General features: G+C 54.4%; 1 protein-coding gene and 1 pseudogene across 4 annotated transcripts in view; both read right to left on the reverse strand.

Annotated features, from left to right (window-relative positions):
- Positions 1-1,247: 1,247 nt before the first annotated feature.
- Positions 1,248-27,224, reverse strand: part of TOM1 (target of myb1 membrane trafficking protein) — a 41,145-nt gene continuing 15,168 nt past the window's right edge. Inside the window, exons 2-16 of one of the 4 annotated variants that reach the window (XM_053585924.1) lie at positions 25,864-25,948; positions 22,611-22,689; positions 21,599-21,748; positions 21,120-21,254; positions 20,827-20,973; positions 18,330-18,446; positions 14,118-14,251; positions 12,012-12,045; positions 11,575-11,668; positions 10,587-10,707; positions 6,001-6,076; positions 5,037-5,090; positions 3,493-3,552; positions 2,168-2,210; positions 1,248-2,086 (exon numbers count right to left, since the gene is read on the reverse strand). In XM_053585924.1, the coding sequence (XP_053441899.1) occupies positions 1,932-2,086; positions 2,168-2,210; positions 3,493-3,552; positions 5,037-5,090; positions 6,001-6,076; positions 10,587-10,707; positions 11,575-11,668; positions 12,012-12,045; positions 14,118-14,251; positions 18,330-18,446; positions 20,827-20,973; positions 21,120-21,254; positions 21,599-21,748; positions 22,611-22,689; positions 25,864-25,948 (1,484 nt within the window). In that variant the 3' untranslated portion in view covers positions 1,248-1,931. The remainder of the gene's footprint in view (positions 2,087-2,167; positions 2,211-3,492; positions 3,553-5,036; positions 5,091-6,000; positions 6,077-10,586; positions 10,708-11,574; positions 11,669-12,011; positions 12,046-14,117; positions 14,252-18,329; positions 18,447-20,826; positions 20,974-21,119; positions 21,255-21,598; positions 21,749-22,610; positions 22,690-25,863; positions 25,949-27,224) is intronic. The other 3 variants (XM_053585925.1, XM_053585926.1, XM_053585927.1) reach the window with 3 other exon arrangements.
- On the reverse strand, positions 2,421-2,541 carry LOC128582954 (uncharacterized; annotated as a pseudogene).

Below are 27,224 nucleotides of genomic sequence, written 5' to 3' on the forward strand. Positions count from 1 at the left end.
CTCCGCTTTGATCCTTGTAAAAATCACAATTTTCCTAAGGGGTTTGCAGTTAAATGGAGGGGTTTGATGGAGGCAGGCAGAGGAATGGGGGCTGGGCAGGTAGGAGGGGCAGCAGTGAACAGGGGACTGGGCTATCTCACCCCTCCGCTGCTTAGTGTGTAACTGGGCAGGACCCTGCTTCCCCAAGCCTCAGTTTCCCCCACTTATGAACAGAGGCCAACACCATCAACCTCCCAGGACTGTGCTGAGGTGTGGAGAGGGCCAGGCTGGGTTCAGCACACAGCAGGAGCTCACAGACACCCCGAATGGGGGTGGGAGAGCTGGACCACAAACCCTCCTGAGGGCAGTAGTGCCTCCCTCCTGCTTAGGGTCCCGTGTCTGCCCGCAAGCTGCCTTCCTTACCCCACCTCCACCTGGAACCCACCTGGAGCCGGTAGGTGCTGCCTATTTGCTGGCCATGGGAGCCGGTGGCTGCTCACACAGACTCAGGCCCCTGTCCCAGGAGCCCAGGCCCTTTGGGACCCATTTGTTTCAGTCCTCCCGCAAGCCCCTTCCCTTCTGCCACCAAGGACTGGGAAAGGAGGCTCCAACATGCCCATAACTCTTGGGGGGCCTGGTGTGGAGATTCTGGACCTGAAAAGGTGGTATCCCTTCAGCCCACCTCGAAGCCTGGGCTTTCCAGCTGCCATGCAGGGAGGTAAGAACTGACCCCTTATACCTGCCCCGTGACTCAGCATCTTTAGCTGTATGCCAAGTCATCCAAACCGTGCTTCTGTGTGGTCATCTGAAAAATGGGAACAATGTGCTATGAGGAAGTGCCCAGCACATGACAGACAATAGTCTGTCCCTCTTCCTGAGCTGGGGCAGCTCATGCAGCCCACAGAGTCACAGTCTCCATGTTTATAAGCGAGGATGGTAAATTTGCTTCTCCTGGGTTGGTGTGCTGAGCCCGTGAGCTGGCAAGGAGCCTAGTGCAGTGCTTGGGCCTCAGCGGGGACCAGCAACCTCCTGTGGCTTGTTCACTGACACACCAACATTGTCCACGTGAGCTCCCTCCCTTGTGATTAATGTAATGTTGTGCAGGGCAGGAGGTGGCCTGAAGGAACAGCAGTGGGAGGTGGGAGGGTCTGCACCGTCTGCAGAAGCCACCTCTTAAGACAGCCCCCAGCCCAGCCCCAAGTAGTCCCTGCTCTGTGAAGCCAAGAAGTCACTTCCCACCAGGAGACCGAACAACACTGCCAGAAGGGTGGTTTTCTACCTTTATTGGGGATATATATAAAAGGCACCTCTCCCAGTACAAGAGGACCAGCCACCAACAGGCCCAGTGCCAGAGGAGCCCTGCCGGCAGCAGCAGAGGCAGGATGCAGACCAGGCAGCAGAGGGAGTGGCCCAGGCGCGCCTGGAGCTTGGCCCTGCAGCCTATGGCAGCTCATAATTGGACAGTGGGCAGCGCTCTATGGCTAGCTGAAGCCATTGGGTGCCCTCGGGCAGGGCAGAGAACCGCACAGCTTCCACTGTGGCCGGCTTCCAGCCAGGCAGTGAGGCCTCTGAAGGTGCTCGGCTGGGTGAAGTCCAGGACAGACACCACCCAGGGCAAAGAGAGTCACACGGGGTCAACCAAGCAGCTAGCCCATCTGTTCTGGGGCTTCCCACTTCTCAGCAAAATTGTAGCTGTCAGCTCCGGTGGGGAAGGAGGCAGGAGTGGTCAGGACCCTGCTGGGGCATGGGCCTGTCTTCTAATCCATCCTGCTGCCTCCCACCCTGCCCCAGGCATAGCCCAGCCGTGGCTGGTCAGCTCCATCCTCGAGGAGGGAGAAGGGGGAGTTACGAGCCACCCCCAAAGCAGCCTTAACACCAATGGAGGGAGAGAGCCCCAGCCCAGGGGTATGGGAGCAGCGGGGACCTGGCCTGCAGGGTGTCAGACCCTCCACTCATAAGGCAAACAGCATGTCCTCATCTTTTTCCTGGGTTTTCTTCCGAGGGGCTGAGCCAGGAGGTGGGGCTGGGGGCCCTTCAGCTGAGGGGCTGGAGAGATTGGGCAGCCGATCAGCAGCTTTGGCCCGTTCTTCCAGGAACTTGTCAAATTCTAGAGGAAGGAGAGAGGGTGCAGTTGGGCTCTGAGGTCAGAGCCCAGAAAAGGGGGTGGCTAGTAGGGGATGGGGACTACTACCTTCACTGGTGACACCCTTAGGCTCTTCGGTGCCATCCCCCTGAGAAAGCAGAAGGAGAGGAGGCAAAAGTTAGCTGAGCTCCTGGGAGGAAGGCCACTGTCCAGCCACCAGGTGGGGTGGGGGTGGTAGCTCGGGTGCCGCTGACCAGTGTTGGCCTTCCCAGGACCTGGACCTCGGGGTCTGCTGTTTCCTGAGCCCCAGGGCCTTGGGTGCCACCTGACTTCTCCATGCTTTGGCTTTTTCTTTTTCTATCAGATGGGTAATGTATATCGTAACGTATGTATGTAATGCCGTCGTAATGAGAATTGTGGGCAGGGCATCTCACGCATGCGCATGAAAACCCAATCATGCTTATGAACTACAAGAGGATCTGCCTTGGCTTTTTCTTCCATACAATGGGGAGGTTGAAGTTAACTTGGGAGGGTTGCTGGGAGCTAAAACAGGACAATACACAGAAGGCCAAGCACAGGATGTGGTGCCCAGTGGGTCCCGACAAACACCAGTGCCTTTCGTTCCAGGGTCTGGAGGGGTGGGCGTTCTCACCCCCATGCAGACAGGGAGATATGGCCATTTACGCTAAACGGGGGAAGCGGAAAAGGGGCAAAACTTTTACCACCAGACAGAAAGGTCGGAGTGCTTGCCCCCTGACCTGACCCTGGGCAGGGAACCTCCTGTGACCAGCAACCTGGGCAGAAACAGTCTTGGCATCTGCAGGAGGCAGCCTCTGGGCCTGGAGGGGCCCAGGCTCTGGTGTGGTCCGTGGTGCCCAGAGTGGGTTGTGGATCCTGGGGAGACCACTGCCCCTCTCTCCCTGGGGTCCCCGTCTCCTGGCACCCACTGCTTCTTCTTACCAAGTCTGATTAAGACTGAGTACCAGTCTAGTCTGTAAAACAGCGCTGCGGGGTTTCCCTCTGAGTGGCTGTAGGTACACTGAGCTATTGCAGGTACAGAGCTCATGCTGCCACCCTTCCTCTGTTAGCCTCTCTAGCCTGTCCTGCTGTCCCCACAGGGGGCTGACACCCACTGGGACTGTGCACTGGGGGCAGGCTCTGGGAAGCAGCTGAGGGGTGCTGTGCCCAGGTCCTTCTCTGGGGAGTCGGGTAGGGGGACGTGCCTAGGAGGTGGTAGGCTGGTGGCAGGAAAGGAGGACTTTATACTCATCCCTCCTCACCAGTGGTTCACCCCACCCCCGTCAGTGTACTGGACTACTCTACCCTGGCCCTGTGGCTATTCATTTCTTCACCAGAAAAACAGGCCCCTGCCAGGTGAGTGAGGGATGAGCCTGAGCCTTTGCTTCTTGGCTGAGTGGGCCCCAACGTACCACATCAGTGGACAGCCACTGCTCAATGTCCTCCATGAGGCAGGCCTGGGAGACAGGGATCTGGAAGGAAGGGCAGAGGGTGAGGCAGGGAGGGGCAGTGCCCTGGTGATAAGCAAAGGCTCCCCCAGCTGGGTGGCCTTGGGCAGTCACCCACTCCTGCCTTGAGCCTCCTCCTCCTCACTTAGACCTGCCCTGTCCCCTGCTGGGGTAGAGACCCTAGTATCATTCCCCCCTCCAACATTGGACCTGTAAGTCTGCCCACTGTGCCGGGCTGTGGGTGAGGCAGTGGAGAGCCAGGGCACTAGGCAGGGGATGGGGACATTCCTCCTTTCAGCTGGAGAAGGGCTGACAGTGACTGGGAGCTCACAAGGAGACACAGGACCCCTGTCCTGACACACCAGTGATACGGGGAAGGCTCTCACTTGAGGAGGGGCTGCTGTGTTAGGGCAGGGCAGGGACCATCCCACAGAAGCATCTGAAAGAGAATATGCAAAGCCCAGGGAGGGACCCCAGGTGTCTGCTCCAGCCATGGAGGTTGGGGTGAGGTGCACACTTAGTGGGCCAGAAGCCACCAGGTTCTGTCCCCTGTACGTCTACAGACTCAAGAGTTCATGACAATAGGTGGTTTAAAAGGGCCCAGGAGCAGGGAGGTACTGAGTCAACCGGACAAGGCCAGTCTGGTGGACTCAGAGGGGAAGTGCTTCAGATGGGGACATTTCACTTTGGGCCACAGAGACACAGGCTGTGCCACAATGGCTCCCACTCAGGGGCACGGCTTGGAGCTTCCTTCTCTAGCCGAGTTCTGCACTGGGAGACTCCAGGTGCAAGTTACAGGGATAGAATTTGGAGCCAGGACTGGAATCTGGCCAGCCCCTAACAGTGTGACTCTGGGCAGGCCGCTCCATTTCTGTGCCCTTCACTTCCCTCGTCCTTACAGTGAGGATGACAACAGTGACCACGTCCAGACTCTTGTCAGGAGGAAATGGAGAAACAGAGATCAAGAGCTTGACACAGTTCCGGGCCCCGAGCAGCCGCTCAGGAGATGCCAGCTTCCACTTATGGTGGTGCTGTCTCCTAATCACTGCGTGGTTGCTTAGGGCAAGAGGAGGAGAGTGAGAGTCTCTCCAGCTAAGACAGTTCAGTCTCCAAGTTCTGTCACTAGCAGCTCAGGACCCCACTGGGCAGCAGCAAAGTCAAGGGGGAAGGCGGCGCCCATTTCCTGAGGCAGCCACAGCAAGTGCACTTGACTGCCCACACCGCTCACTCTCCCAGCCCACTCTGCCCCAGGTGCCTCTTAGCTGCCAGAGCAGCTGCCTTGGCCTTGTCTGAGACAAGAGCAGGAACTGGGCAGAAGGGCTGAGGAAGCTGCACAGGCCTGGCCAGTCTGGGAACAGGCCAGGCCACGGGGCCCCACAGGGCCCTCGAAGCCCCTCCTGTCTCCTCTGGGCCTTTGGCCTGGTCCTGCTCCCTCAGGCCGCACCACTACACCCTGTGCTGTGCGTCGGCATGTGCCCTGTGAGTGGCCAGGCCTGGCCCCTGCTTACCATGCCTTGTCTCACCATCCAGTCACTGAGGCTCTTCTCGCTGCCACCTCCCGTCTGGGTGAGAGAGAGTCACACTGATGGTGGTGGCATGGCAGGGCCGGGGTCACTGGCACCCATAGTTCCTTCCAGCAGGGACTGTCCTTTTGGGTCAGGAGCCCTCCCGTGTGTGTGCGCACCCATGTGTGTGTGGCCTGGGAAGCCCCCGAGGTGCTGCCCCCATTCCTCCCGACTCCCAGTCCTGTTGCTTCTATCTCCCATGGAAGACAGCTGCTCTGCTCACGGTGGAAGCAGAAATTCTCGCCCTGCCTGAAAGGCATCTGGATACACATGTATAGACAGAACTGTGCGTGGCGTTCTTGTCAAGGCGCAGGGGTCACCCACAAAGCATGCTCATGCCAGTGCCGGGCATGTGGCTGTCAATAATAGTGAGAAACCAAACGGAACAGACCCCGAAAACCCCCCTCTGCTATTTCAGGGTCTGTCCTTGAGTTCCTCTGCCCACGATCCTGCACACAAAAGGTCTCTGGGGAGGCAGCGAGGTATGCTGTCGACCGGACTCTAACTCTGGGCCAAGAAGCCTAAATTCATCCCCTCACATCCCCTCCTATTATAAACTATTTAAGTACTGCCAGGTCCCCAGGGCGCAGATGAAACAAAGGGCCAGGAAGGCTAACAGTCTGCCTGAGGACACGCAGCTGGTAAGTGGCAGAGCTGGGACAGGAATCCAGGCCTGCTGCATTCCAGCTTTCTGGAACTCAGGTCAGAACCTCTGCCACGTAGGGTTGGACAAACATCTTTGCCTCTCTGATAGTTTCCTTAGCTGTAAATTGGGAACAACCACATTAGCCACAAAGAGCCAATCTAAGAGCCAAACGAGGAAAAGGGGCAGGGATGTGCCACGTCAGGGCCTGGCACACAGTGGGGTGTTTATTCCATCGTCCTCCTTCCAGGCCCCTCTGCTTACCGCACCAGTGCTCTGCTGCCGGGCGTCCAGGGCTCCAGCCAGGCCATCTGTTGCTTGGGGGGCTTCATATTTCACCCTGAAACAGAGGCCACCAGGCCATCAGATGCTGTCTCTGCCTTTCTGGGCCTGCCGGCTGATGCAAGCAGCGGTGTGGGCTGAGGCTCCTACTCTCCTAGGGCTGCCTGGGGGTTGGTAGGAAGGGTCTCATTTCCCGCCTCTGGGCATCAGAGTCAGCCAAGTGCCCCACATGACAGGCAGCAGCAAAGGCTGGTGAACTTAGGGAGGGTGTCAGTGGCCAAAGACCAATACCAACACCACCCACAGCTATGACCAGATTTGGCCAACTCAGGGGACCAAGATGAGGCTGTCATGACCCCACGTGGGTTCAGGATTATCTACAGATCCTTTCTCCAGCAGTCCCTGTTCCCTCATTTTATAGACTGTGGTCCTGTATAAGGTTGCATTTGAACAGGGGATTCCGTTCCACCCAAAGTGGGGAGGTGCTGCTTTGCACTGGGGACCCCCATCCCACCGGTTCCCTGTCTCAGCAGCATTAGATGACTGGGTTAGGACTGGGCCTGGGAGCTGCCAGCCACAGGCAGGGTGGGAAGGCAGGAGCTGGGCAGATGGGGAAGGGCAGGGATGTGCGCGCTACGTTTGAGGTGAGGTCTCAGGGGAGCAAGAGAAAAGACTGAGTGGGAGGAGCAGCTAGGCTAACAGGGAGGCTGGAGAGGCTCCCCTGGATGCTGCAGGGGGATGTCCAGGGCAGGTCTTGGGGTGCAGCACTGATGCTGGGAAAGAGTCCACCTATTTTCTCTCTGAATTGCTGGCAGAGGCCAGACCAGCTTTGAGGCAAAGAAGTGAGCCACAGACTTCTGGTCATGAAGGGAAAGCCGCCTGCAGTTAGGAACGAGGGTCTCTTCCAGGTGGGGACACTGACACTCTAACTTTGGGCTTCAGGAATTGGGACCGTATCACATTTAACTTTTGCAGTGCCATGAGTAGCGCCTGTGGCTCAAGGAGTAGGGTGCTGGTCCCATATGCCGGAGGTGGTGGGTTCAAACCCAGCCCCAGCCAAAAAAAAAAAAAAAAAAGAAAACTTTTGCAGTGCCAATTTGCCTTCCTAGGAATGAGGATGGCACAGAAAGGGTTTTTTTTTTTTTGAGTCAGAGACTCACTTTGTCACCCTCATTAGAGTACTGTTGCATCATAGCTCACAGCAACCTCAGACTCTTGGGCTCAAGCGATTTTCTTGCCTCAGCCTCCTGAGTAGCTGGGATTACAGGCACCCACCACAACACCCATTTGTTTTTAGAAGCAGGGGTCTTGCTCTGGCTCAGGCTGGTCTTGAACCTGTGAACTCAGGCAATCCACCTGCCTTGGCTTCCCAGAGTATTAGGATTACAGGTGTGAGCCACCACGTCTGGCCAGAAAGGGGCTTCTTAAATTAAGACCCCTGGTTCTAGGCCAGGCACGGTAGCTCACGCCTGTAATCCTAGCACTCTGGGAGTCTGAGGTGGTTGGATTGCCTGAACTCAGGAGTTTGAAACCAGCTTCAACAAGAGCAAGACCCCATCTCTACTAAAAATAGAAAAACTAGTGGTGTGTTATGGCAAGTTCCTACAGTCCCAGCTACTTGAGAGGCTGAGGCAAGAGGATCTCTTCAGCCCAAGAGTTTGAGGTTGCTGTGAGCTGTGACACCGCGGCACTCAATACATGGTGGCAGAGTGAGACTGTCTAAAAAAAAGACACCTGGTTCCCAGGCAGTCATTTGATGAGCACTGGCATGGGCTCCTTCTTGCGGGCAGAGTTCCCTGGAAGAGTGTGACTGCTACCTGGTTCATTCTTGGGTTACAGGCTCTCCCTCCTGGCAAGGGAGCTGGGGACTACTGCAGGGCATGCAGGTACCACCCTTAAACCAGTGGGGTGGGGTCCAGGGTGCTCACCCTTTTGGAGGGCAGCTTAGCATCCCTAGCTAATCTGGGCAATGAGGGTGGCAAGGAGGAAGTGACACCAAAGATGTAGCATTGCGCCCTGCCCCAGAGAAGGCTGCTAATTCAGGGCGTGCAGCAGCACAATGCCGTCTCTGTCTAGGGTGTGCAAGGTGCACTGTGGAAAAGGCAGAAGGTGGCATGCCCAGCCCAGGAATGTGCAGAAACTGATGCTTTCGTTTTTTCACAATTCCTCCTTGCTAACTCTGCCTTTCTCACACGCAGCTCTGAAGCCGAAGCGCGGATGTCCTCGAGAGCCACATCTACAGCAATGGAGGGCCGAGGTCACCCTGAGGAAGTGCGCACAACCCACGGCCGGGCCCTGCTCAGTCCGAGAGGGAGGAGGGATGCTCCTGAGGAGAGCCTTGTAACCCAGGGATGAACCAGCTAGCAGTCACGCAAGGACAGGCTATTTTTTGGTTGTAGTGTTGTTGTTTGGCAGGCCCTGGCTGGGTTCGAACCCGCCAGCTCTGGGAGACGGGCTGCACCTAGGCTGGGGTAATGCCTGTCTAAGTACTTCTTGGAGAGGAGGTATCTGTCTGTGCACAGTGGCACTGAGGAAGACCCAGGGCACGTTCCCAGGATGACAGTGTGGAAGAGGGTGAAGAGGAGCACCCCACCTCCAGGGGGGTCTGGCTGCTCAGATGCCTTGCGGCTCCTTGGCACCCAGTGCACGGGTCTGTTCAGTAAGAGATGCTGTTGACAGTGCCAGCTATGCTGGAGCAGAAACAGGCTGATAAGGAGCTGGCTTCCCTGTAAGCCGAGTTGGAGCTGGCTGCAGGCTGACATAAAGTGGGAACCAGGCAGGCAAAGGGCGGGGTGGGTTGGACACCAGGCAGGCACAAAAGGCCAGGCAGGTGCCCAGAGCCAGGAGATCCACCAGAAACAGGTTGAGTGGGCCAGCCCCGCAGGAAAACTAGGGGAAGAGGGACTTGATTCTGAGGCACATTTCTGTCCCCAATGGCTGTTTTGTGCTCAGGGGGAAACTAAGCCCTGGGAGGGCCTGCAGCTGTACCCAGAGGGAGTTTCAAAGATGCAAATCTGGTAAGAAAAAAATCCTTCCTGTGCTCTCTTCTGCTAATGCTAAGATCAGGTGTCTCTGCATGGCCTGCAGGCCCTACCATCGCCAGCCTTCTTCCCCTTTCCTACATGCACCCTGTGCAGGACCCGGGGCACCTCTCTCCCACACTGCCTGAGCCTCCGCACATGCTATTCCCAGTGCCTGAAATGGCCTTTTTTTTTTTTTTTTTTGAGACGGAGTCTTGTTATGTCACCCTCAGTAGAGTGCCATGTTGTCACAGCTCACAACAACCTCAAACTCTTGGGTTTAAGCCATTTTCTTGCCTCCGCCTCCCAAGTAGCTGGGACTACAGGCACCTGCCACAATGCCAGGCTATTTTTTGGTTGTAGTTGTTGTTATTTGGCAGGTCCAGGCTGGGTTTGAACCCGCAAGCTGCTGAGCTACAGGCACCGAGCCTGAAATGGCCTTCTTGACCACCTGCTGCCTGACCCAGCCCTAAATGCCCTCTGCAGAGTTGCATGCCCCCTCCTGTGTCCACAGTCCTCCAGGACAGCACTTAGCACCGCACAGTGATGGTCCCAGCACACAGTCCTCTCCCTGTACTTTCCTGTGTCCCACAGGGTGGGCTCCCCAGAGGAGTAATGGTGCAACAGCAAACTCCAGCCAGGCTGGTAGCCAGCCAGGTGCCAGGGGCTCTCCACTGTGGCCAGCAGTGTTGCCTGCTGGGGCCTCTGCAGACGGCCACCCTTCTGGCTGCAAGTCTCACCGGACTCATTAGCTCAGCAGCCTCAGTGGTGTCCCTGACTCCAGGGCATCCATAAGCTGCTGGTCCCAGAGCACCCGGGCTTGGGAGTGCAGACTCTGCACAGAGTAAAGGCAAGTATGGCTCTCAGCCCAGGGCGACCCAGGGACTCAGGCAGGCTGCAGCCTGTCAGGCCTGACCTGGATTTGTTGGTATGGATGGGGTGTCCTGGGCTCTCTGGAGGTCCAAAGACACTAGTACCTGTGCTGCTGAAAGTGCCTCCCTGAAAATGCACAGTGTGTGGGAAGGGTAGAGCCCCAGCTCCGAGGCACGGCGGGCAGACCTGAGTGGGGCAACAGAGACTTCTTTGGAAAGTAAGGGTGGCTATGGAACAACAGCAGTGACTGAATTTGAAAGTCCCTGAGGATTTGTCAAGCTTCCCCACCCCTGGAGGGTCTGGTATATGGTGTACAGTGCAGGGAGGAGGGGGATAGGGTAAACACATTGGGTTTTGGAACCAGACAGCCATGAGCTCTTACCTAGTGATGCCTAATACAGTTTCCCTGACCTGGGGCAAGTGCCCCAGCTGCTCAATGCCTCGGTTCCCCCCTCTCATCAGATGATGTGAGATTCCAACACACCTGTAAGAAACCCTTCCCTACCCATTCCTGCCTATGGGGCATGCACTCTGTCACTTGATCAGAGGGCTCCTAGGCCATGCTGGACTGACTTGGAGGAGCCTAGGGTGCATAGGCAGGGGCGCACCCAGGGGCTCTATCTGACAGAAAGCAACCCAAACTGCAGGGGATCAGGGCAGGACCAGGCCACTCACTCCTTCCGTTGGTCAGCCAGAGAGCTGCCTCGTGTCAGTGCAAACATATCAAACTCGTCTTCCAGTCGGCCAGAGGCTTCCAGGGACTGCAGGCCTGCCCTCACACTGCTGGAGCCCAGGTCTACAGGGACAGAAAGGCAAGTGAAAGACCCACCACTGTCCTTGTGCCCTGAGCCACTGCTGAGCTTACCCTGGCCAGGCCCAAGGCTCTGTGCTGGGGAATCGGCACGGCTGGGGCAGGCGGGGGAGCAGAGGGACAGGCACCTGCTGGTGTGGGACCTTGGGCAAGCCACCCCTCTTTTCAGCTTTGGTTTGCTCACTTCTAAGGTGAGATACAGTCACCCCACTGGGGCTGCTGTGAGGGTTACAGAACAGGTAAAACACTGCCTGTCATGTCTGCTCAAGGCTGGGCAGGAGGACAGTGATCAGATGTATGGTAGATTTTTCCAAAAGTATAGTAGTAGTGATTCAAAATGGGATTTTAATGATTTCCTAAGGCATAGTGCGAAGCAGGCAGTCAGTGATATTAACACCAGTCACACTGATGAGGGTGATGACTGCCAGTGCTCATCCAGGGTGTGCCAGGGCCTGGCGTGGTCGAAGCACCTACCACTTGTGGGCCTACTCAGCCTTGCAGTGACCTGGGAGGAAGGGCCCATCTCCACTCCTGTCACAAAGGAGGAAAGAGGGCTCAAGAAGTTCAAGTAACATGCCCAAGCTCACTCAGATCGAGAATTCAGTATAGAGGGAAAACCACAGGATGGTGAGATTTCTGAGATCCAAAGGGGCTCAGGAATTTTGGGGTTGCCAGAGGCAGTTGTCCCGAATGCTCCACCTTGCAGCAAGGTTTGGGTTGAGACCCCAGTGAGGTGGAGTCTGGACCAGTAGTGTTCTGCTATTGGTGTATAATGGAGGGGACCCCCAGAACTGTGTGGGTGACCACAGCACCATAAAGTACCCTCGGCCAAAGCCCCCGCATCACACTTACTCATTCCTGCCAGCTGGGAGGAGAGGGTGTTGGTGGCTGCTGGGTCAGGACCCATGTCGATCAGGTCATCTGCCAGCTCGGCCTCACCTGGGGCCTGGGGGAGGAGGGAGAGGCCCTGATCACCCTCCTTGCCTGCAGCCTCATTTGCTTCTGCCCCAAGCACTGTGCCCTAGGATCTGTCACCAGGGGTTTTCTTCCTTCCATTTGGCTCCAGCTAACTGGACCCACTGGGAAGCTGGCAAGACCCTTGGACATCAGCTGGTGGCACAGGGTCATCTACCTTAAGGGGGCAGTGGCACAAAATATTAGAAGGGGACTTGTCTGTGAGCTGGATAAGAAAGCACTATCCTGTCCAGATGTCGGGGGAGAGAACAGCCATCCTTCCCACTAGTATGGCATGACCCAGTCACAGAAAAGAAGACTTTTACCCCTTTTACCTTGGCGGTCTGGCCTGTTCGGAACCGTTCAAACCTACAAGAAAGAAAAGACCCAAGTCAAGAAGACAGAATGAGACGGGTGGCTCAGCACAGCCAGGCAGAACTTCCCGAACTGTGGGTCTCAAGATCGACATGGGGAGTCATGACCAGGGTGATGACACATCCAGTTTATGCCTGCGGCCTCCACGTAATGGTTGACAGTGCCTCTCTTCACCTGCAAGTGTCCCAGTTTAGGTTATCAATTTTGACTAGCACGGAACAAACAAATAGGCTGGAACAGAAAACAGGAATGCACGGCGCACAGTGAAGGTCACGTTTTGTTTCAGTTACGTACAGATGTATTTGTGTGCGCGTGTGTTAGATGCTCTCTGAGGGGGCGTAAGAAAGATGCACTAAACTCTGACCCTGCCTTATGGAGACACAAAAGGGCCAAGGGCCAGGGAGGTGGATCAAAAAGGCCTTGCTCTGGGATCTGTTTGAGCCGTGGCCCTGTCACCTACTGGGTGGTCTTGGGGGGAGTGACAATGCTTTTGAATTTCAGTCTCCTTGTCTAGTGTCTCTAGGCACCTTCTTCCCAGAGGTGGTGAGAACCGAGTAAAGACTCTGAATCTCAGTGACCGTGACGTGGGAAGCACCAGCGGATGCTGGGCCTGATGACTGTGGGTGTTCAGATCGGGGCCCTCAGCCCCAGCACAGCCCATACCTCAAAATGGCAGGGGAGGGACCCTTTCATTTCATTGGATCAGTGACCAGGAGAGGTGGGCAGATGTGACCTGCAGGGGCCCCATCCTACTTTCCACTGATTTAGAATCACTCGGTGGGTGTCCACTGGTGGATAAAGACAGAAGAAATGAACACCGGGCTGAAAGAGGCTGGAATAATTAGTATCTTTTTTTTGAGAGATAGTCTTACTGTGTCACCCTCACTTGAGAGTCTCACTGTGTCAGTAGAGTGCCTGCAGTCACAACTCACAGCAACCTCAAACTCTTGGCCTTAAGCGATTCTCTTGCCCCAGCCTCCCAAGTAGCTGGGACTACAGGTACCCGCCACAACGCCCAGCAATTTTGTTGTTGTTGTTGTCATTGCTGTTTAGTAGGCTTGGGCTGGGTTCGAATCCACCAGCCACAGTGCAGGTGGCTGGCACCCTAACCACTGAGCTATGTTGCCAAGTCATAATTAGTATCATTTACCAGACACTGCTGGTCACTAAGTGCTTACCAGGCAGTATCTCCTGGTCTCTTGGTTATGCTATCAGCCCCGCTCTACAGATATGAGGAAGTGTGTGGGTACACTGTTGCTGTAGGCTCTGCAACCCTCCCCCTCTTTTGTAATAGCACCTAAGTGCTTTTGGGAAACTGCTCTTCTCCCATTTCAGGTGATCCTGGTGGGCCTGCCACCAAGGGGCCCTCTCCTCTCCCCCAACTGGTGGGCACTATGAAGCTAAGATGTGACTTAGCTTCAGGGCCTCTCTTGGGGATGTGACTCGGGCAGAATGATACAAGGCAGAGTGTTTGAGCTGATCCAGTTACTGATGGCGGCACCCCGGGAGCATGGTCCCAGGAGATCCTGCCCCTGGGACCTCTGAGTTGCCTGGGGTCTGTCCTTCCTGCTCTACTGGGAGGTTTCACTGTTTGCCTCTTCTCTGCATTCTGAGAGCTACCCATTTATTTTTATATATTTATTTTTTGAAAGCTACCCATTTAATAAAGGCTATTCTCCTAATAGATTTGTGTCTGATTAAGTTAGCCAGAAATGCTCTGCATACATAGCTTGCAGCAGTTGAGTAACTTGTCCAAAGCCTCAGAGGCAGGATGTGGTGGAGTGAACACTCCTGCAGGGCCCATGGTCTCAGCCACCACCTGTGACCATCTCCCGGGGCTGGACTTGGGCATGGGCAGGAGGGTTATCTCTGGAATGGAGACACAGGCTGGGCAAAGGATGGGCCACTCATGCACACACTGGAAGAAGACAGCTGCGGGCACATGACCTGGGGAGCCTGCCTTGTGTTGGGAAGAGGACGAGAGACCACTCAGAGGGTGTGAGGATACCAGGAGAGCAGGGCAGGAAGGCAGAAGGCTGGGGCAAGTGGCTAGAGGTGGGGGCTACCGTTCATGGCGCAGGAACACGTTGTTGAGATTGTCATTGATGATGAGCAGCTCCTCCGTCAGCTGCTCGTTGGCAATCCGAGGGATGAGCTCCAGGATCCTCTGCTGCATGGCTCGGCACGTGCGGTTGAGCTCCTGCCAGGAAAGGAAGAGGGAGTAAGGCCATCTCTAACGCACAGGGCACCAGCCTCTGGGTGAGCCTGGAAGGGGGAGAGGCATCCAAACTGGACTTCAGGTTTCCATGTAACAGCTTTTCGTGTTCTACAAACATGAATTTGAATTTCTTTCCTTCTTCTTTTTAGAGACAGAGTCTCAAGCTGTTACCCTAGGTAGAGTGCCGTGGTGTCATAGCTCACAGCAATCTCCAACTCTTGGGCTGAAGCTATACTCTTGCCTCAGTTTTTCTAATTTTAGTAGAGACAGGGATTTCACTTTTGCTCAGGCTGATTTCGAACTCCTGAACACAAGCAATCCACCCATCTCAGCCTCCCAGAGTGCTAGGATTACAGGCGTGAGCCCCTGCGCCCAGCTGAATTTCTTTCCTTCTTTTCTGAAAAAACCTTTCAGAGACAGACTCTCGCTGTTTTGCTCAAACTCCTGGCCTCAAAAGATCCTCCCACCTTGGCCTCGCAAAGTGCTGGGATTACAGGCATGAGTCACCATACTCGGCCTTGAATTTCACTGCCAAGTGTTCCACACTAACATTTAATATACAGGAAATCACTAACACATTTGGCTGTGCTGCTGGTTTACTTGCTTTTGTGCAGACTTCAGAATGAAGGTTCTGCCGCCATCTTTGCTGAGTTAAAAACAGCCTGCACAGTGTGTGGGCTGCAACTTCTCTGGGAGTGCTACGATTTTTCAACCAAAGCGTGAAAAGTGAACTAGGTGACTCTATTATCCACAAACTCTCACTTCAAATTTTTGCCTCATTATTCTGATTTCTTCTCTTTCTTAATGAAGTTTTTATTTTGGAATAATTTTAGATTTACAGAAGGTTTGCAAAGACAGTCTTTCCAGTTCCCATACACCCTTGACCTACCTTCTTCCTAGTTCGACATTTGTCAAAACTAAGACATTGACAGTGGCACAGGACCACTAACTAAACCACAGACTTTGTTCAGGTTTTACTACTTTCCCATTAATTTCTTTTTGAGACAGAGTCTCACTTTGTCACCCTTGGTAGAATGCTGTGGTATCATAACTCACAGCAACCTCAAACTCTTGGGTTCAAGAGATCCTCCTGTCCCAGTCTCCTGAGTAGCTGGGATTATAGGCACCTACCCCAATGCCCAGCTATTTTTAGAGACAAGGTCTTGCTCTGGCTCAGGCTGGTCTTTAACTTGTGAGCTTAAGCAATCCATCTGCTTCAGCCTCTCACAGTGCTGTGATTATAGGAGCGAGCCACGGTGCCCGGCTTAACGTCCTTTTTTTGTTCAAAGATCCATGCTGCCTTTAGCCACCATGTCACTCACTGACTTTTAGTTAGTTAAGTGTCATATTTAAACTTGCTTGGGGGTGGTGCCTGTGGCTCAACGGGCAGGGCGCTGGCCCCATATACCGAGGGTGACGGGTTCAAACCTGGCCCCGGCCAAACTGCAAACAAAAAAAAAATAGCTGGGCGTTGTGGCAGGCGTCTGTAGTCCCAGCTACTCGGGAGGCTGAGACAAGAGAATCCCCTAAGCCCAGGAATTGGAGGTTGCTATGAGCCGTGACGAGACGGCACTCTACCACAGGCGACAAAGTAAGACTGTCTCTAAAAAAAAGAAAAATGAAAATAATGGCTCAGTGCCTGTAGCTCAAGCAGCTAAGGAGACAGTCACATACACCAGACCTGGCGGGTTTGAATCTAGCCCCGGCCTGCCAAACAACAATGACAACTACAGCCAAAAAGTAGCTAGGCATTGTGGTGGGTATCTGCAGTCCCAGCTACTTGGGAGGCTGAGGCAAGAGAATTGCTTAAGCCCAGGAGTTGGAGGTTGCTGTAAGCTGTGATGCCACAGCACTCTACCCAGGGCAATAGCTTGAGGCTCTGTCTCAAAAAAATAAATAAATAAAATAAATAATAAATTAAAATAAAAATAAACTTGCTTGGGAAAAAGAAAAATAATTAAAAATTGTTGCTATAGGGCAGCGCCTGTGGCTCAACGGGGTAGGGCGCTGGCCCATGCTGGAGGTGGTGGGTTCGAACCCAGCCCCAGCCAAAAAAAAAAAACTGCAAAAAAAAAAAAAAATTGTTGCTATATAGGTTTTGATTCATAAGAGTGGCCATTTATTTCTTCAGGTACCTCCCAGGTAAACAGCGTCTGCGTCACTATTCTGAGGCTTTGCTGACCAGGCCACACGCCAGCACGCTTTTCCCCTGGCAGCATCATTAACACGAGGTGTGGCTCAGCACTTACCCAGGCTCTCTGTGGACCTGGTACCCACCCCTCCTGGGTCAGGCTTAGGATTAGGGCAGGCCGGAGTGACTTTCAACACCCTCCCCTCTCTTCCTCCCAGGACCACGTCTGTGGCTCTGCTCCTGTTCCCTTGCTGGGACCTTTAAAGAGCAGATGAACAGGCCCCTGGCTCAGATCCCAGCTCTGCTACTTACTAGCCATATCACCCTAGGCATATTATATGACCTTTTTTGCCTCAGTTTCCTGAAATGGAAAATGGGGGATGGTGAAGATTATGTGAGTGAATATGTATCAAGGCCACACAGAGCCTGGTTCTGGGAAGTGCCAGACACATGGGTCTATCATTATGTCAACCTTGCCCACAGGCTCCAGCCTTCTGTGTCCCTGAAATGGCTCACATGAGAGTGACTTTGGCTTGTGACTATGAAACTACCTGCCTCACTCTTACCGGGCCTCATATAGTTCTCATGTTTATGTGCTCATTCAACTTTAAGACCTCTCCTTCACTCCCCAGCCTCCACCTGAATTCCAGGACCCCGGAGTAGCCAGCTTGGTCAGGTACAGGGACACAGAGGTGAGGAAGATGCAGCCATGCCCTTAAGGACTTGAGGCCTGGCAGGCAGGAGACATAAAATTAGACAATCAGGCTGGGCACGGTGGCTCACGCCTGTAATCCTAACACTCTGGCAGGCTGAGGCAGCGGATCACTTGAGCTCAGGAGTTTGAGACCAGCCTAGCAAGAGTGAGACCCTGTCTCTACTGAAAACAGAAAAACTATCTGGGTGTTGTGGTGGGTGCCTGTAGTCCCAGCTACTCTGGAGGCTGAGGCATGAGGATTACTTGAGTCCAAGAGTTTGAGGTTCCTGTGAGCTATGATTCCGTAGCACTCTACCCAGGGTGACTAAGACCTTGTCTCAAAAAAAAAAATTAGGCTCGGCACCTGTAGCTCAGCGGTTAGGGTGCCACCCACATACACCGGAGCTGGCGGGTTTGAAACTAGCCCGGGCATGCCAAACAACAATGACAACTACAACCAAAAAATGGCCAGGCATTGTGGCAGGCGCCTGTAGTCCCAGCTACTTGGGAGGCTGAGGCAGGAGAATTGCTTGGGCCAGGAGTTTGAGGTTGCTGTGAGCTGTTATGCCACGGCACTATACTGAGAGTGACACAATGAGACTGTGCCTCAAAAAAAAAAAATTAGATAATCACCAAGCACTTTGTCCCCTCACGGGTTCTAATGACCCCTGGACTTCAGGGATTCCCAGCTCTACTGGTTCCTCTTCTACAGGGAGGGTGTCTCTCCCCACATGCAACCCCCTCTGCTCTAGGGCCCCCCTGCTGGGGACAGAGCTGTGGAAATATCATGTAACTCAAGAGAGGGAGCCAGCAGTCCCCCCACCCTCGTCTCAGCTAGCCAGGACCTGCAGAGCCTCTGACTCTGAAAGGGGGACATCTTACCTGCCAGCTCTTTCAGGACCGTTTACTGGCACTAACCCTGCACCAGGCACAGGCCTGGGTATTTGATATCCAAAAGCTTATTTCTCACCTCACACTAGTTCTATAAAGGCTATTGCTATAGTAATGTTACAGATGAGGAAACTGAGGCATGAGGGGCTACCTTGTTCAAACCAGAAAGTAGTAGAGATGTGAGTCCCGACTGATGGCATCCAAAGTCCCTGGTGGTAACACCCCCCACTGTGACCCAGGAGTTTGGGGCAAGCCATGAGGACTTCCCTGTGGGTGGGGAAGGAACATGTGTGGGGGAATGGTCAGGAGTAAGCTGAGCCCTGGGGGAGGGGCCGTCTGCTCACCTGCAGCAGCTCCAGGTCTGCAGGCTCAGCCTGGGTGGGTACCAGCTCCGTCAGCATCTCCGACATCACCCTCACATTCCCATTCACCATCTCCAGCTCACTGCGCAGCTTCCCGATCTAGAACACACCGTGGGCCGCAGTGGTGAGAGAAGCCCAGGGTCTGGAGCTGTGTCCGCAGAAGGGGACAGAGCCCAGCACCACCAGCCCTGGGTGGGGCGCTGGGGTGCTGCCGGCCAGCCAGCACCATCCTAGGCAGCCCCATGCCTGCCCCCTGAGCTGCAGCCCTGCACTAACAGGCTGTGGTGAGCTTGCCCCACCCCCACAGACCCCTTACAGAGGTGCTACCAACCGTTACCATCTCCGAACTGGGGAGCCTGATACAGGGAAAAGGCTGAAAGCAAACAGTGGGAATGAATCACTGAGCGTCTGGAAGACTCCAGCATCTCCTGGGCCCAAAGTGGCAGCTAATGAGACCCTGGAGGGCAGCTGCCCCAAGGGCAGAAGCGGGGTGACAAGCCTTCTCTTTGCTCCTAGGAGGAGAAGGATTTGGCTGTCTCTGTTCCTAGGAGGGCTGGGTTTTGTCTTGCTCCTGGCTTGCTTTAGTGTCCCAGGCTCATCCAGGGACACTAGCCTTGTGATAAGGATGAAGCTTGGACTGGGTGCTTTTTCCACAGGATGTCGGCAAGTTTTCAGTAATCAGAGCATTCTAAGGACTTGGACTTGGGAAAATACTGCCAATTAAGTTGTAGTCTCTTCAGTATGTTAGGGTGTGAAAGGCCATTGGTCTAAGTGTCCTATGCCGTGGGACCTTGTAGAGAGTTTAATATCCTCAGTACGCTGTGTACACTCTGAATGCCCAGGAAGAAAGCAATATAAGCTTCCAAAGTTATGACCAAATAACCCTTTATCATGGAATAAGCTCACAAGTCTAGCATTCAGAGAATTACACTTTGGGAAATGCTAGTATATTCCAAATTGTGTGGCCACTCTGTAGTTGATTTCAGAATATTCCTGGTGATTGTGATAGCAGCTACCATTTACCGACTGCCTAATATGTCACTAATTCACCTTTTCCACAGATAGAGATCGTTATCCCAGTCTTCAACACGTGAAGAAAGGGAAGTGCAGAAATAAGTAGGATATCCACTGTGGTTCGTGGACAACTACTAAAACCTGCAAAATGTTTCATATCTTTGGCTTAATGAACTCAGTATAAGTGAGTGGAAAAAACTAGTCATCACAAAGCCAACTGATCCAAATCAGAAGGGACTTAATTACAGAGGAGTCTGGGAGGAACGTCAATGTGCACCTGAACGTCTCAACGTGTCCTAGGAGACAAAAGGGGACTCTGAAATTAAACAAAGACTACTCAGTTGTGTTATGTGAGAACCCTCTTTCAACTAGAAGTAATCAGAATCTTCATCTACACATATTTTAGGCAAATTGGTTAAAATCTTAACCAGGCTGGATAATTTTGGGGGCTACGCAGTGGTTGTGCAATTTTTTATGTACCTTTTCTAGTAATCTTTGTAACTCTAGGGGGTGATTTCATAACTTCCTATGAGATAACAAATTACCAAAGTTTCTCTTCAGAGAGGTTAGGGTGAGAATAAGTCCAAGTGACACATACAAGTGGTCATGGAGAACAGTTCCTTGGAAAGTTAGGCTTCACTTTCCTTTCCATCAGGTTTCTGTTTTTCTCACCATCTAAGCCTTGATGTTTAGCTGGTGTTTTGGGTTTAAAGTGGGTACCACCCCCCACAACGTGTGCAGGTCCCACCCAATTCCTCAGAAGCCAAGAGGAGGATGCTGAACCCTCAGCTGGCACTGGCTATAGCTGTCGAAGTCCCTCAGCAGGCAGAGCAGCTTTGATGCTCCACAGACAGCTCCTGGCCAACAGCCAAATCACCTTACCTCCTGCTTGGGGAGGAGAAACTGAGGCACAGAGACTGTCTAAGTCAGTGTGCAACCTACTCTGAGGCAAGTGATCCTTCGAAGCCAGTCATGGGGCCCTGGGAAAACCTACCTCTCTAGAATCTCATACAAAGTCTCAAAACTTAGGGCTTTGCAGAAAGCCGCATGGTGCGATGCAAATGTTTTTTATTTTTAGCACAGATGTTTCAGTTCAAGTGAAACTGTCTGGGAGCAAATAAGCAAACCACACAAAGGGGGCTGCCCTGCTGGGCATCTCCTCTCCGTGGTGCTGTTGGCGTGCTTCACACAGCTGACGGACAGGGCAGCACGTGTCAGGACACACAGGCCTGAGCCTGAGTCCCAGCTATCTCTCGTGAGCTGTGTGTTCTGGGCAAGTGAATTTACCTCTCTGAGCCTCATTTCTTAACCAGGAAGAATCATATACACTTTGAGGGCTGCTGTGGGGATGAAGGGAAGGTTGGCAGGCAGGAATTTCCATACTGACAGGGCCCCTCCCTGCCGTGAGTTGGAGGGTGCAGGGCTCACCTGCTTGATCTGATGCTTCTGACCCAGGCTTGTTTACCTGCTCAGGGGTTGGCGATATGGGCGTGTCACCAGGGAGTATGGCTGGGGTGGGCAGAGGGGCAGTGTGCTGGCTAGAGTCCCCTTGCTGACTGGTGTCGGTGCCCACAGAATTCTGTCCTGATGGTGTCTCCGAGTTGAACACAGTCTAGAGGGCAAAAGACAGGGTCAGTGAGGCCTCCGGGGAAAGACAAGGGCCAGGAAGGTGGGGCCCATGGAAAGCAGCTGCCGGCCGTCTCTGGGGATAAGCCCTGCCTCCCTTGTCATGCTTCCCAACATGGGGACTCTCCTCACCCTCTGGGGCGTGTGGATGGGTGATAGCATGTCCAGGTCAGTCATGGGGAACTCCAGGCCCTTCCTCCGCAGGTCCTCATAGACGGTGACGACACCTGTCAAATCAGGCGAGCTGCGGAACGCGTCAGCCCAGGACTGAGAGGGGACAAGGGGATACGGCGGTAACCACCGCTCGCCTTCTCTCCTGCAAGCCCACCTACCCGGACACTCAGAGAGGGAACAGAAATTCTTTCCCTGATGTGCTGGTCCCTTTACTACCCCGCCCAGCCCACTCTGCAGCAAACCACTCAGCCAACAAGCCTCCCTTGACCTAGAACCACCACCAGCATACAGCCAGGAACCCCCAGCCCCAGTGAGAAATGGAGCCTGGGGCAAACACAGTGGCAAGGGGCACCTCCTTCCTGCCCAGAGCCTAGAGCTCTCCACTGGGAAGGATGCTCCTACCCGGCAGCTCTTCCCAGCCCTGCCCTGGGACTCACCTGGATGAGGTTGAGCACTTTGTCGTGCACGATGGTGGGGGGATTGTTCTTGGGCAGGATGGTCCTCACCAGCACACTCTCCACGAAGTCCTGGCTGGCCACCAGCATGTGGAAGCGGTGCCCACAGTTCTTGACACAGGTTTCTAAGACCTGGAAGGCCGAGAGACACCTGTGAGCACCCCAGTCAGAGGGAGGGGGTGCCCAGGACCTCTATCCTCTTCCTACTTGGGGGCCTGTTTACTGGATGGTCCAGCCTGGGATGGGCCAGGGGTGGTGTGTGGGCTGGAATTCCCTCCCTATCTGGTGTCAGTGCCCAAAGAATCCGATGCTCCTTCTGAGCTGAACGAGGTCTAGAGGGACGGGGCTCTCCAAGAGGAAATCAGAGGGGACTGAGCTTCCAATTTGCTGGTGGCCCTGTGCTTGGAGGAAAAGGCACTAACTCCCCCCAGCCCTCATTTCCCAATTCCTGGCAGAGCTTTCCTTGCTTCTCAGTTTAGATTCACTGGGATATAAATGCTGCTTGCGGGGGAGGCCGGGACAGTGTGCCTCCCCTCAGCCGTCCTGACAGGGAGGATGCCCACTCAGACCCGGCTGTCCTGGGGTCTGACAGGCTCAGTGGTGTGGGAAGGCTGTTCTTAGCTACTGGCATATGTTTTACACTCATTTTTCAGGGTACCAGAGAGCTTGGCGGCACTCAATTCAGTCTGCCAGGCTCCCTGATTCCCCGCCAGAGGCCTGAGTTTACCCTTTGGTCTAGGCTCTCCATGTCAGTGGTTCTAGAGGAACACAGCTTCCATGTGTCTGCTCCCATGCCAGGGAGCTGGGGAGGACCTTTCAAATGCCTTCTCTCGCCATTCCACATCCATCAGCAGTGTAGACAGGACAGTGCTTTTCCCATAGAATTTCCCTTCCCTGCCCTCAGATGAGGAGCCCAAGGGTCTGAGGAGAGGCAGTTTGTTCAGCGGACTGCAGTCCTGCCATGGGGTGGACAGATGGACAGGGGGGCACTCACCGTGAGAGCCAGCATCACCTCGTGGAAGTTCTTGTTCCCCATGATTCTCTTCTTCACTGCTCGGACAGCATCTTTGGGACTAGGAAGGACAAAAGAAAGGATGGGCTTAGGAGCAGAGCCTGCTTGCCTATAGCCAGGAGGCCCGCACAGCTGGAAGGGCTCTCATGCCCCCCCATATCCAGGTTCTGATCATATCACGTGCCAACCCACCGCCCGCCAAACCTTCTCAGGAGGCCAGGACTGCTTAGCAGGGCTTCTCAACGAGTGCTCCCTGCATCTCCTATATCTCAATGGGGGTAGGTGTGAATGTCTGTTAAAAATGCACAGTCCTTGGGCGGCGCCTGTGGCTCAACGGGTAGGGCGCCGGTCCCATATGCCGGAGGTGGCGGGTTCAAGCCCAGCCCCGGCCAAAAAAAAAAAAAAAAAAAATGCACAGTCCTGGGCCCCCACCCTGTATCAGCTAATCTACATTCACAGGGTGTGGGGCCCAGAACCTGCCTGCTTTGTGTGCCCCCCTGCCCCAGGGGCTTCTTACGCAAGCTGGAGTCTGAGAATGAATAAGCTGCAGGCACAGTGCCCTAAGCCTCGTCTGGCCAGCTCCTCTATTTGTTCATCCCTCCTTCCAGTCTTATCAGGCCCCACTATGTGCGGGGCACCATGCTGGGTGCTGGGGACACTGGGGACAAGACTACACGGCCCTGCTTCCAAGTATCCCATGTTTGGGGGAGACCCAAAGATCAGAAAGGAATTAGCAGATCCTGGGGGAAGGGTGGGGCGGTGGGAGAAGACTTCCCAGAAGGTGGCATTGCAGCTGGTAGGAAGGTGGGGAGGACCAGCTGGGGGGAGGGGGCCTGAACTGTTCATGTCGAGGCATGAGTGTGGGGAAGACTTTAGCACCTCAGTGGAGCTATGAGGGAGGCCACACCAAGGTGGGAGAGGTGGCAGGAGGGTGGGTCACAGGAGGGAGGTGGGTGCACCTAGGAGTGGTGGGAGGCTTGGAAGCCTGGGAGGCAGCCTGCCTTCCTGCCCGCCACCCTGCAGGCCTGCACAGGACTGTGGTCAGTGTCGTTCCGACTGCCCACCCTCCTCTGAAGGCTCTCGATCTCCAGAAGAAGGCCCAGCTAAAATCTACTCCCTCCATGATGCTGTCCCAAGTCCTCCAGGCTTCCTGGCACGTTCTGCAAGTGACAGTGACCCGGGCGCCATGCTGGGTAGAGAAGAAGCCTCCTAGAGGATAGGGACAGTGTCGTTTTGGACACCTTCTCCCCTGGAGCTTGGCACACTCAGGAGCATGAGTAACAAACATTTCCTGGGCTGGGCAGTGTTAGCTGAGGCCTGTCCAGCTATCTGCCTGCCTGTCAGTGCCGACCCATTACAGAGAGAAATCAGGGGAGTCTGGGGCCCTGGTCCAGGTCCTCAGCAGGAGTGATAGAGGCAAAGCCTTCTGGGGACGGGGCCTGGATGAGAGGTGGGGCCCTGGTGGGCATAGGCGGAAGGCAGGGAGCATCCCTAGGGCAGTCAGGGCTGTGCAGTAGAGAGAGTGTGGCGGGGCAGGTGAGGGGCTGCCTGTGCAGGGAGGAGGGGACCTTGGCTCAGAAGCCTGAGAGCAGTTTTCAACCTGAGCCTTGCCCTTCCCTGGATGCTTCTGGGGAGAAGCTGGCGTCTGTTTCTGCCTTGGCCACTGACCCACAGGCCACTTTAGGACTCTACGGGGACTTGTTTCCATTTCTTACAGGAGGGCCTGGAGGAAAGGTCATGGCACCACTGGCCATAGGAGTTCTGGCCTGTGCCTCTGCTGTGGGCCTGCTGGTGTTCTAGTACTCCACTAGCAGCACAGAGTGTGTGACAAGGAAGCCACAACCCAATGGAGAGACTAAAGTTCAGCTGATACATTTGCTTGGTGACGTCAAGGGTCATGCTTGTCTTTGTTCACTGCTGGATCCCCAGTGCCTGCCCACATGAGATATCAAACAGCAAATAGTGTATGTGACAGACCCTGAGCCCCAGTTCTTCCCACATTTATAAGGGATGTGTGTGTGTGGAGGTGTCACTGTCTCCAAAGATACCGTGGTGACTTTCAGCTGCTACATCCATGGAGCTCCCAGGCCTTTCTAGAGGCTCACGAGGTTTTTCTGCCCATCTTCTCTCTTGGTGGCCCTGCTATCTGCCCACCACTCCCACCACCCACCCTCACTCTGAGGAGACCAGAGGACATGGGTGAGGAAGACACTGGGGAGCCTGGCAGCCACTGTTCTCTCCTTTCTGGGCCCGACCACGTGATTCAGATGTCCACAGCCTGCCTCCAGCTGGGAGGGGGATGCTCCCTGCCTCCTGCCTGTGCCCAGCCTGGGCCTCCACACACACAGCACTGTGGGCAGAGAGTAACAGTCTACATCATCTGAGGGATCACTGGATTACCCCAGTGAAAAACAAAGAGGGAAACAAGATCCTGCTTTAGGTACAAATCCCCACTTCCTGGACAGAGGCCTGGCAGCACTTCCTGCTGGCCGTGGTCCCCACACGCCGCCCCAGCCTTCACTGGGTTCTCCTGAGAGGACAGAGGCCCTCGCATCGCCAGCAACCCTTATTGCTAGGAGGGTCTAATAAAACTTTGCCTTTGAGGACAAGGACCTAGAGAGGTAAAGTGACTTGTCCCAGGTCACACAGCTGGGCAGTGACAGCTGGTCAGACATCAGAAGCCAAGACCCAAGGTGCCCCCACATTGCCACCCTTGGTTCCTTGACACTGAGCAAGAGCATGGCAGGACTCCAGCCCGAATGGCCTTGTCGGCCTCAGCTCCACTGCACTTTCCCTGCCCTCTGGGCTGATTTCACATCTTAAGGAAATGAAAGTCTGTTTTTGTTCATAGAGAAGAGCTGGATGTCCCTAATGCCTATTCCAGGCCACAGAATGCAGATGGCGCTTGTGGCCAACTTCTAATTGTAAGTCTCCAGCTTGCCTGTGCTGGGGAGACACAGGCTGGGATTCCAGATCCGTGTGGAATCTGGACTGCTGCTGGGTGGTGGCAGCACCCAGGGGCACATGGAAGCACTCTGGCCAGCTGTCCACCTACCATGAATTCCTGCTTTGGGTGGGGCTCTGGGACCAGGGACCACCTCTGCAGCCCCTTTTGGATGGAGGGCCACAGCAGTGGTAGGGCTGGGGCAGGGGCCCCTGCAGGGTGCAAGCGTGTGCTGTGCTGTGGCTGGCTATCTTGCCCGTGCCCCCACCCTCTCCTAAGGGGGGCCCTTACCCTTCCTCAGTCTCATTGATGATGTCACAGATCTCCATGTTGAGGGCCCAGTCCTCACTCTGCAGGGAGCCATCTGTCGCTTTCTCTGAGGAGAAAACATAAGTCATGAAGGTGTGTGTGGGGGTCCCAGGTGAACAAACTCAAAGAGTGGGGTGGGGATCAAATGTCTTTATATACATTACCCTGTCGTCACTCGATTCTAGAAGTAGCCACCTAAAGGGGGGAGCATCCTGACCTTTAACAGCTGTGGCCCAGAGTCCACCACATGGATGAGTGGACACACAGCCTAGGCAGGTCCTGGAGAGCTTGTTTTTGACATGGCAACATACAGTGTTTTGCTTTGTTTTAGTAAACAAGATATTCATTCATGACCTCATATTATCTTTTGAGCGGGTAACAAGCTCTAACGCAGTATAGGACTGAAAGCAACCAGCCTCCACCCTTGCCTCTAGCATCCCACCGCTCAAGAGGCCCCACTGTAACCAGTTTCCTCTCAAACTCCTCAGAGGCCTTCCCTACCCTACGCAAAGGTGACTTGGCCTCCCGGTTTCTGCCCATATATTGGGCTAATGTGCAGCTACCCTGCAGAACTGTGCCAGGGAGTAGTAATTTTTTTTTTTTTTTGAAACAGAGTCTCACTTTCTTGCCCCTGGTAGAGTGCAGTGGTGTCATAGCTCATAGCAACCTCAAACTTTGGGCTCAAGTGATCCTCTTAACTAAGCCTCCCAAGTAGCCGGGAATGCAAGCACTTGTCACAACGGCCGGCTATTATTTTTTTAGAGACAGGGTCTTGCTCTTGCTCAGGCTGGTCTCAAACTCGTGAACTCAGGTGATCTACCTGCCTTGGCCTCCTATAGTGCTGGGATTACAGGCATTAGCCACCACGCCTGGCTAGTAATGATGATTTCGGTAAGGTATTAGCATAATACTCACACGAAATAAGTGCCCAGTAAGTAGTGGTGGTTCTTTTCTTTTTGAGACAGAGTCTCACTATGTCGCCCTAGGTAGAGTGTTGTGGTGTCACGGCTCACAACCAACTCTTGGGGCTCAAGCTCAACCTCCAACTCTTGGGCTTACATGATTCTCTTGCCTCAGCCTCCCAAGTAGCTGGGACTACTGGCGCCCACCACAACGCCCACCTTTACTTTTTGTTGTTGCAGTTGTTGTTGTTTCAGCTGGCTGGGACCAGGTTTAAACCCGCCACCCTCGGTATATGGGGCCAGGCCCTACCCACAGTGAGCCACAGGCGCTGCCCTGGTGGTTCTTTTTTTGTTGTTCTTGCAGTTTTTGGCTGGGGCTGGGTTTGAACTCGCCACCTCCGGTATATGGGACCGGTGCCCTACTCCTTGAGCCACAGGCCC

This window comes from Nycticebus coucang, chromosome 3 (assembly GCF_027406575.1).
Source record: "Nycticebus coucang isolate mNycCou1 chromosome 3, mNycCou1.pri, whole genome shotgun sequence".
Classification (NCBI taxonomy): Eukaryota; Metazoa; Chordata; class Mammalia; order Primates; family Lorisidae; genus Nycticebus; species Nycticebus coucang.